Source organism: Halichondria panicea, chromosome 2 (assembly GCF_963675165.1).
Source record: "Halichondria panicea chromosome 2, odHalPani1.1, whole genome shotgun sequence".
Classification (NCBI taxonomy): domain Eukaryota; kingdom Metazoa; phylum Porifera; class Demospongiae; order Suberitida; family Halichondriidae; genus Halichondria; species Halichondria panicea.
Window position 1 is genome coordinate 2,768,477 of NC_087378.1, and position 9,458 is coordinate 2,777,934.

Here is a 9,458-nt window from a genome sequence, read left to right on the forward strand (position 1 = left end):
GAAATTATCTTTACCAAAAATCGATATTGATGCCTATTTGCAACAGCAAAAAAGAACGGGCGTGGTACTGTAGAGTGGGTCAATGGGATATAATCTGTGTGTATTCTTTTCAAAATGCTGTATGATCATAATCAGAGTTTACATTATTATCAAACACATACAGTCATGTATACAAATGTACATTTTAAAGAACAACTGCAAAACTAAAATTGTCACTATAATTATGGTCCCCAGAGACATTATTATATTGGTCCCAGCTGCCTCATTTGTAGGTCACTCAGGTCAGGATGCCACACATCAATCAAAAGGAACAGTGCTGCCTCAGAACCAGGGTTCCAAATCTCCTGTTCAAATGACTCGTCCAAAACTAGTATCTGACCTGACTTCATAACCCTGGAAGAGAACATTTAATTTCAAGCAAATAATGAAAACACCACTAGGTGTCCAGCCAGAATTATGGGGAAACTCTTAATGCTTGAGCGGTTTAAATAATAATGGCTACGCAGCATGCCTTGCTATGGGTATACCTCTACAGGCTACATAGCAGCTACATTGAATAATGGCTCACTTTTTCTCCTCGGCTACTCTCATTATCACACCTTCCTCATCTCCGACATTGAGTGCGACAAGAATCTGTAGCTTAGTATTTGTTAGCCCCACAAACGATGAAATGTGCGACTTTGGAGGAATGAACGTGAATTTAACACTTCCACGACGACAGTGAGCAGCTTCTGGAAAGGACTCAATTAGGGCACAGGTCTTAGACGTTTTTTGGCAGTTTTTTGAATTCTTTTTGCTGTTCAGGAAGAGGTTATATCGAGGGGAGTGAGTGGACCCGTCAGAAGAGAAGGAGAATGATAGATAGTCAAACACTGACTTGGCCTCTCTGTGTACAGAAAAATGTCAGTCTCATAGCATGTGAATAATAAAGATAACGGGAGAGGATATCATTATAAAGCACATTCATTTTGGTTCATGAGTAAGCATATACAATCTCCCATTCCATTTAAAAGTTGACACTGAGTAAACTTAGAGTGCTTAATTGTGATAGTAACTGCACCATACTAGTTTCTGGTTGGATAAAATTATTGGTTGAGCTACTCACTCCTTTATTGTCTCTAGAGCTTTTTCCACCCTCTGAATGTCATGTTTATAGCCAGTGTCATTGATGTCCCACCAGCCTGAAGCACGGAGATTGGGCTGACTGAATAAAGGGCGTTGCCAGATAGAAGGAAAGAGTTTCAGATTCACTGCTTCGCTATACAAGATATATGACTGTGTGCGCGTGTGTGTGTGTGTGTGCATAGCATGAGTCAAACGCTGGACATTTTATTGCAGTGAGTTATAAAATTAAATTGTACAGTGAACCAACAGTATATAGCTGTTTTTCTTATTCATACCTCATCGGAGCGATTTAGTTTGGTGAGGGACTCGCCAGCATAGAGGTAGAATTTAGGATTAACTTTCACTCCTTCATCGTTCCTGATACCATCTAGAAGCAAAGGGAGGGCCTGCTCATAGCGTTTCTCGCTGTACAACACGTACCCTAACTGAGCACTGGCGAAATGATCATCTGTGAAGTTCTCCAAGTGATTCTTAAAATGTGTTTTAGCCTTCTTGAGTTTACCATCAGCAATATAGCCAAGACCAAGACGATTAGAAAACAATAGATTGTCTTCTTTCAACGAGACCAACTTCTCGAGTGCTTTGATAGAAAGTGCTGCTTTTCCTCTCTCGTACGCTCTGTCCGCTAGCTCCACTAAAGCAGCCACACGAAAATCAACCTCACCAATGAAGGTCTCTAGACCTATTTTCTTATAGAATTCTAGTGCTGTATCCATAAGTTTATTGCTCTTTTTCTCCTCGGCCATTTTCGACAAAGTAACAGCTTTTCCATATAAACTGCGGGGGCTTTGAGGGAACTTCTTTAGTATGTCATTAAAAGACTGCAGAGCTAAAGTGTATTCATTAGCTTCAAGAAGATTGTCTGCATGGAGAATCTCTATCAGATAAGGCTTGTCGGGATCAGCTGGAGAAAATGGTTTCTGAAGCAGGCGGGGCTTCTTCTGTTTTTTTTCAGTGGGCTTAGTCGATTTTTTTGGATTATTTGTTGTACTTTTCTTAGGCGACTGGTTTTGAGGTTTTGAAGACTTTTTTGAAGTTTTTCCACTGGTAGCCTTCTTATCAGACTTTTTATCAGCAGAGTTTACCTTAGTCACTTTAGCAGTTGAAGTGGGTGGAGTAGAGACATCAGTGAGATAATAGTTGAAATAGTAAAAAAGACCAAATGCTGCAATAATTAAAAGAAGTGCTATGACAATCCAACGGAAGGTGTAATATCGATTTTTCTGATCAGAAAGAACTTGTCGTTTTCGCTCCAGACGTTCCTCTGTGGGAATAAAAAAAATGTTAAATGTGCATAACTACTGTCAGTACTGTAATCAGACAATGGAGGAGGTATTGGAAACGCATGCGTGGACTCAGTGCAGTTCTGCCCATCTGTGTTGCGCCTACGCCCACACAGTACTGTTAGCAACTTGAGTACTGAAGTGCCTAACCCTAGCTCGGCTGTTAATTATAGATCTATAGAAACCAAAGGAATATTATGCAGTAGTATGTATGATCATGGAAGCTAGTTTGGCAGTAAGTAACAGGAAGGCGACTAGAGAAACGCTCAAACTTTTGAGATAACTGAGTTTTAGTGGTGCATGAGACAGACTGCACTGTGGACTAGGATCACAGCAAAGAAACCTGGAGTCTTAGATTATGGCTCTTGGATGTTCTGGGGCTAAAGAAGTTCCTGGGCAAATATTAAATACGTACTTCAAAGAAAGACCGCGTGTAGCTAGCCAATCATGCAAGCCAACTTGAAAGTTCATCTAATTACAGCACCACAAAAAATTAATTATGATTTTCCATAAGCGCACAAATAAGAAAAAACAAGTTTAGTGTTTATATTAGAGTGGAGCTTAGCAATAGAACGTATAGTACTCTAGTTCGTATAGTACTCTAGTTAGCTGTTTGAGGCTATCATAGATCAATGGTACATAATTATATCCTCGATTAAAAGGCCGCGCTATAATTCTTTTGCCACAATAAATAATTCCAGAATTTACTTAGCACTCAAAAATTGGAGGAAATAAAATTATTTTATGAACCTGGCGCTGTAATTAGTAACTTTTGCTCGCTTTAATGCGACAACAAAGCTTTATGATCGAAATTTGCCACTATTAAAATAACTTGTTGTCCAGAGGCTATCCATGCTGTAAATGCAGGATATGGTAGCAAGGTGAGTAGGACTCAGATATCACAAACAGACAAACAAACCTTAAAGTACAGCTAGCTGGTGCTAGGATCGCAGAGTCAGCAAAGAAGCTAAACTTGGTTGACTTGTTCTGAAGTTCTGTTACTCTGTCTGATTTCACTGAAGACTCTTTCAACGAAGAGCTCCTCTAACAGCTACTGAAACACGAATGAAAGCTACCGTATTACTATCTTGCTGGTGAAAAAAACCTTAGCGAACAAGCCAAATCAGTAGAAAATTAGACATTTGCTACACTACCGGTTAATAACCTATCAACATGGTGCGCACCTATCAAAGAAAGAACAGACCTCTATGCGCCTATTATCCGGATGCGCTTATATAGATTAACTACGCCCATGACGTTTCAATGACGCATGCATGTGCACTTCTCCATTAGCTGGCTCGATTGTTGTCTGCAAGAGGTCTATAGCAGTAACACAACTAGTGAAGGAGACTTCACATCTGTAAGAGACTAGTTGTTGCGCAGAGAACTGTGCAGAGAACCATGCGCCTTCTATCGAAGTTCTTGGCCTGCTAACCGGTATGTGCCTATTATAGTTGATTAAATTTTAGGGGGGAGGGGGAAGGGGGAAGGGGATATCCCCCCTAGCTCCAATCCCCCCTCCCCCCTAAAATGTGCATTCAAGTACTAGCTAGTTGTACATGACTGACTCGCAGGGTTTCATACAGGATGTTTAGCCAGGGGGGGAAATGACAACGGCCGCACGCCTTTGAAAATTTGGGGGAACTGCACCATGTACTAGATCAAAATGGGTATGCACTCCTGATGTATGTAAGAGGCTTTTTCTCAACTGATTTGACTGATACACGTAGAATAATCATTAGAGCTATAATATTATACATGTAGATCTATAATTACTTCTGTGAAATTTGGTATGACATCATTAATTTTCATATTTCCAGGGGGGGAATCCCAGGACTCCCACCCCTTTGTATGACACCCTGCTGAGTGTCCATAGCTGGGTATTGAAATAACAGTTGACCTTTTTTAGCAACATTTTCTGGCTACATTTCCCCCTCTACTTCAAAATCCTGTATGGCACCCTGCTTATTAACCAGATTGTATGGTATTGCATTCTGGAAAGTCAGTTTGTGATTTTATTTTTGGAAAGTGATCAACACTCGCAATATTCAATTTAAAAATTCTAGTAATAAGGTAGTAGCCCAACTTGATCCTTTTTGGCTGTTAAGTAATACGTAATACTTAGACACTGTTTTGAAGAAGCCCAAAGGCACTGCTTTAGTATCCTGAGCGAAGCGAGGGTACTACAAGTGCTTGAGGGCTCCATAGTATACCTCCTCCAAGGCACTTTTCCCATGTACTTCCCACGTTGATCTTATCAACTATTATCTATAAGACATACCGTATATATGCTCGATCAGAGGCCGTTCTTGTATAAAGGCCGCACTCAAATAGTAGCCTCCCTTGCTAGCAAAATGAAACATTTAGTAGCCGCTCTCAAATAGTAGCCTCAGTGAACTTTAACTCTAGCATCTGCACGTGGCAGCCAAAAAAATTATTAATACTAGTAGCTAGATACATGTACGTAGCTACTAGGTACAGGTAGCAGCTTGGTAGTGCTTCACAAAGACTTTATCATGGCAGAGTTCAAGTTTATGCAAGTGAAAAGAACTTTTGATGGCAAACTAAAGGTTGTTGAATTACCTGGAGCTAATAAACGCCATTCTTGAACAGTGGCCTCTCTTGAATTGTAGCTTCCTCTTCCAGCAAAATTAAACATTTTGTAGCCGCGGCTCCTGATCAAGCATATACGGTAGGTCAATTTTCATGTGACGAAGGCAGGGAAAACATTTTAACACAGATGGGCTACGCACTTCCATATTAAATCTCTGCTGTAATCATCTGAGTTAAAGTTAAAGCACCATAATTACGAAAACAAAAATTGTAAAACACCATTGGACTTTCACCCATAATTATGGCCATTTGTAGGTAAATATTACTTTTTACATGTTTTTACTCACGCTTTACTTCACTCTGGGAAGTTTGTGTTGATCGTTTTATCTCCTGAATTGAGCATTCATTAGATTGCTCTCCTTTTCCTGTTCTCTGTGTAGCCATTGTAGATACTGAGGAGCCCTGGACTAGACGTTTCTCTTCTACAGTGAACACCTGTGCAGGTACACTTCCTGACCTTGATTAGTAGGCGTGACATTTTTTTGGGCACACCCATAGGCATAGAGCAAGCCAGATGGACGGAGTATGGCGCGGCCCGCGAGAGCCTTGTTGATAAAAAAATGTACTTGCTTCTGGAGACACATGTGTACATGTACTGGTACATCATTATGAAAGCAAAATTGATCTCATGAGTACAATAATTTTTTACGTGTACGTACGTAGATAGTGCATAAATTCCTTATCCCACCTCGTCCTACATACCACACTGGATTGTTTAGCCATAGGCTAGGTACCCTATCATAGTGATACTGTATGGACCATCCTACCTAGTATAGTACCTTCTGCTCCCCCGTCCTACCACAACCTTTTTTGTTCAACACTGGATTGTTCTACCTTGTCGTACATCTTACCACAACCACATCCTACCTTATCGGACCCCATCCTACCACAAACTTCTTCGTCCTACACTGGATTGTTCAGCCATCCTACCTTATCGTACTCTCTCATACATCCTACCACGTCCTACACTGGATTGTTCATCCATCTTACCCCATCCTACTGGATTGGATAGCATCAAAAACCACTGATCATTCGACATCATGATGGAAATCTATACATGTAGTATCCAATAAAACGTCATTAGGACACTTTCCATAATTATTTGTTTTATTATCTTGCTTTAGGATCCAGGGTTTAGTTTCACTTACTACTCCAAACTTCGCGGGTAGAAAAGGCGGCGACCTTTACCGCGCGCGGCATAGGAGGGCGGAGGCGGGTGACCCCTATCGGCCACCATAAAAAGCCGTTTAGGTGAGTTCAGCGCTACAATTACAAAGCATGGGATTACTTCTTATTCCTAATTTTTCGCGTCCTGGGTCTTAAAAATGGACATTAATCACCACAAACCTACCACCGATTTTTTAATATAATAATATTATATGTAGTATCACCTACACAATAATTGTATTAGCACATTAGCACAATATATTTACAACATCTACTATGAGCTGACTCATGGCGTAGAGCTGACCTTTGCCAATCTCACTTGCCATTATCTCATACCCGAGCCAGAGACAGAGGGGGATGAGGAGGAGACGCAAGACCTTGGGGCAGAGGAAGCAACAAATGACGAAGCAAAAGGTGAGGCTCGTCTGTGAGATCTCAGTGGCTACACTTTGTCTAATTTTCAGAGGAGAGTGAAGGGAGCACTGTGTGTGACCCTAGTGAGGCTCGTGATGGTGGTGGAGAGAGTGAGGGTGGGGAGGATGATGAGCCTCAGGCCACTGAGATACCTCGTGTCATGTTCACTGGTCTTATTGACGAGGATGGACAGAGGAGCGTACACGATTTGGGAGGGGAAATGGTTGACTCTGTCTACCGGTGCACACACCTCATCATGGACAAGGTTCGACGCACCGTCAAGTTCTTGTGTTGTCTGTCTCGTGGCTGTCTCATTGTGAGCAGCAACTGGTTGTCCGAGAGTGCGTTGGCGGGATAATTCCTACCAGCTGAACCTTATCATCAAAGACAGAAGCTCTGAGAGACTGTTTAACTTCTCTCTTGTCAAGTAAGGGTACTATGTGGAGATATATGTTATCAATTGTTTTCCTGATAGCTTTAGTAGCTGCGTACATGCTATTTTTACTAACCTGTTTTGTTTGGAGTCATTGATATTACTTACATGTATGTCTCTCTGCCCACACTCCAGGTCCCACCATAGTGCCAAGTTGTGACAGGTGTGCCATTGTGTTCCACCGAGCTGGTGCTGTTGAGATTGGAGGTGGAAATTGACTCGTATCCTATCATGTGTGGGGTAATGTATGTATTTGTGGCAGCATTAATGCTTGTATCTGTAATTAGCTCCTGGGCACATCTTGTAGTTTTTCTTGACAAAACCTCCCCTAGACACAGGATGAAAACAAGTGCTGTTGCTGTAACAACTAAGGGCAGAAAACGAGTAGCAAAAGAACAATCTACAACCACAGTCCCTGCTAAGAGACGTCGTAAATATAGATCGTTTTTTTCGAACCATAATTATATCCTGTATTCCCACCCACATAGCTATCGTTTATCTTATTTATCACTGTACGTATCATCAGGAATGAACTCCTGACATTGTTGTTTTCTTTCATTAGGCCATAACAAATTGCTTCTCATCAGAATTTAACCAGAAATCGCGCAACAAAAACAAACACAGGCTGAAAGGTACCTTTAAACGGAAATGATCATCATGTGATGCAATTCGAAGGTTGTAAATAATGAAATGAAGGTAGCACATGACCTCACTAACTTGCCTCTGCAATATATAACACAAGAATTAATGAAAATAGATGTAGAGCTCTAGAGCTACAGTTTAATTCGTGGATTTGCAAAATAATGTTCTCACCTTTTCAGAAGAGCACGTTTGCTTACGGAGTGTCAATTGGTTGATCGTTACCCATTCTTTGAGTTTGCAAATGCAGCAAAATTAATAATGCAAAAAATATTTTGAGCATTTTTTTCAATAAATTCGCTGTATCAAAGGTAGAATGATGCATTACAATTTCTACGTAATAAAACATAATTATGTGTACATAACTGTAACTATATAATTTGTGTATTTACTGAACTAGAAATTGTTACTAGGAAAGAACTGTTCTCATTAATAAAATGGGGTCTTAGGGTCAACATTGTGCAAACTTCAGGTCAAAATACTTCGATACGGTGCGAAGGCAATACGCGACTCGTACTCTGGATCAACACAACTCAGGTGAAAACTTCGATGATAAAGTAACATTGTATTCAGCACCACTATTCTCAAGGGGCTGGAGTCGAGGATAGTATCACTAGCACTGTTGTGCAATTTCTAAGCTTTATTAAATACTGAAGGTTAACCTGGAGGGAAGGATTGGCAACGGAAGTGGTTCACGTGATCATTTTACATGTGTTTCTGCAGTTTTGTAATGAAACCATTCGTGACTCGCCTGTTTTCCTGCCAGAATGCCCGCGAAAAGCAGAAAAAGTCTGTTGTGGTCTTCCTTTAGTGCCTCATGACCTCTCATGGTGTTACACTGATGTTGTGCTTTATTTAGAGTTAGATTATCTTGCCAGTTTGTAAAACTAAAGAAACAAAGACTTTTTACTACAGAAAAACTACAATTTTAAGAAACAGTACTCATTCATATTACTATTCTTCAAGTTTTCCTGGTTGTATGTATGTAGGTTGATCTACTGAAAGGCAAAAATCGCCTATTCATACCATTTAGAATGTGTTGTAGTGTTGAGTATGGCTTATTTCATCTGACGTTTTATGCTCCCTTTTTAAGAAACACACATGCTTTTAAAATTATACTGACTTCATGAGAGTGTTTATCAATGTCAGGTCCATCAACTGGCACAGGTTTTGTGCTTTAAATTTTTGTCAGTTGCAGAAAATATGACTGGAGGTGTAAGGCCTGATTATCGGCTTATATAGTAAGAAACAGAACTGGGATAGAAAGCTCCAGGTCAGTGCCACAGTGTTTTACTAACTCATTCATATGCCCCCCCCCCCCTCCCCACATACACAGTCATACTATTAGATCTTCATCGTACTATCAGTATGCTGGAAGAAATTTATGAAGCTGAAGAAGGAAGAGTTGATTGACTATTTTGGGCTACATATTAAAAAACGAAATGAAAGACTTTGTTACATGCAAAAGACGTATAGCACCAGCTCTACCTCATGCAGTAGCAGCAGTAGCAGTTCATTATGCAGCTTATTATGGCAGTTTAACTTTATAATTTATGACTTGTGAAATGTTGATAATTTATTAAAATTTGGTATTAATAAAATGTCGTACAGAACATGTTACAGAGAATATTGATAATGGCTACAGTACTATCAGTCTATCTATGTTATCTAGTTCTTGTGCATACAAGCCCAGAGCTTGTATCAAATGTGAGAATGGACATGAACACAAGCAGTATTGTCTAAGTATTAAAGTGTTGTTTCTGAGCTTCTCTCTTTCTTGTTGA

The 9,458-nt window shown here is 40.2% G+C and overlaps 1 protein-coding gene and 2 long non-coding RNA genes across 3 annotated transcripts; 2 read left to right on the plus strand and 1 right to left on the minus strand.

Moving 5' to 3' along the window:
* Nucleotides 1–125: 125 nt before the first annotated feature.
* On the minus strand, nucleotides 126–5,504 carry LOC135331896 (aspartyl/asparaginyl beta-hydroxylase-like). The gene is made up of 5 exons (XM_064527178.1): nucleotides 5,309–5,504; nucleotides 1,401–2,389; nucleotides 1,106–1,275; nucleotides 569–886; nucleotides 126–393 (listed from the first exon to the last, which is right to left on the minus strand). The coding sequence occupies exons 1-5, from the start codon at nucleotides 5,403–5,405 to the stop codon at nucleotides 243–245; spliced, it is 1,725 nt and encodes a 574-aa protein (XP_064383248.1). The 5' UTR covers nucleotides 5,406–5,504; the 3' UTR covers nucleotides 126–242.
* Nucleotides 5,505–5,543: 39 nt separating this feature from the next.
* LOC135331970 (uncharacterized) lies at nucleotides 5,544–7,624 on the plus strand. The gene is made up of 5 exons (XR_010393086.1): nucleotides 5,544–6,272; nucleotides 6,534–6,602; nucleotides 6,653–7,029; nucleotides 7,171–7,256; nucleotides 7,368–7,624. It is a non-coding gene; the product is annotated as an uncharacterized LOC135331970 (long non-coding RNA).
* Nucleotides 7,625–8,347: 723 nt separating this feature from the next.
* LOC135331968 (uncharacterized) lies at nucleotides 8,348–9,291 on the plus strand. Its single transcript, XR_010393084.1, has 2 exons — nucleotides 8,348–8,947; nucleotides 9,011–9,291. It is a non-coding gene; the product is annotated as an uncharacterized LOC135331968 (long non-coding RNA).
* Nucleotides 9,292–9,458: the final 167 nt, after the last annotated feature.

Bases quoted from the DNA above. Each gene is read 5' to 3' on its own strand.
- LOC135331896 (XM_064527178.1), bottom strand. From the start codon at position 5,405: ATGGCTACACAGAGAACAGGAAAAGGAGAGCAATCTAATGAATGCTCA. The intron at 1,276-1,400 runs GTATGAATAAGA...ACGCGCACACAG, and splicing joins AACTAAATCGCTCCGATGAG to TCATATATCTTGTATAGCGA. The intron at 394-568 runs GTGAGCCATTAT...GTTCTCTTCCAG, and splicing joins AGAGTAGCCGAGGAGAAAAA to GGTTATGAAGTCAGGTCAGA.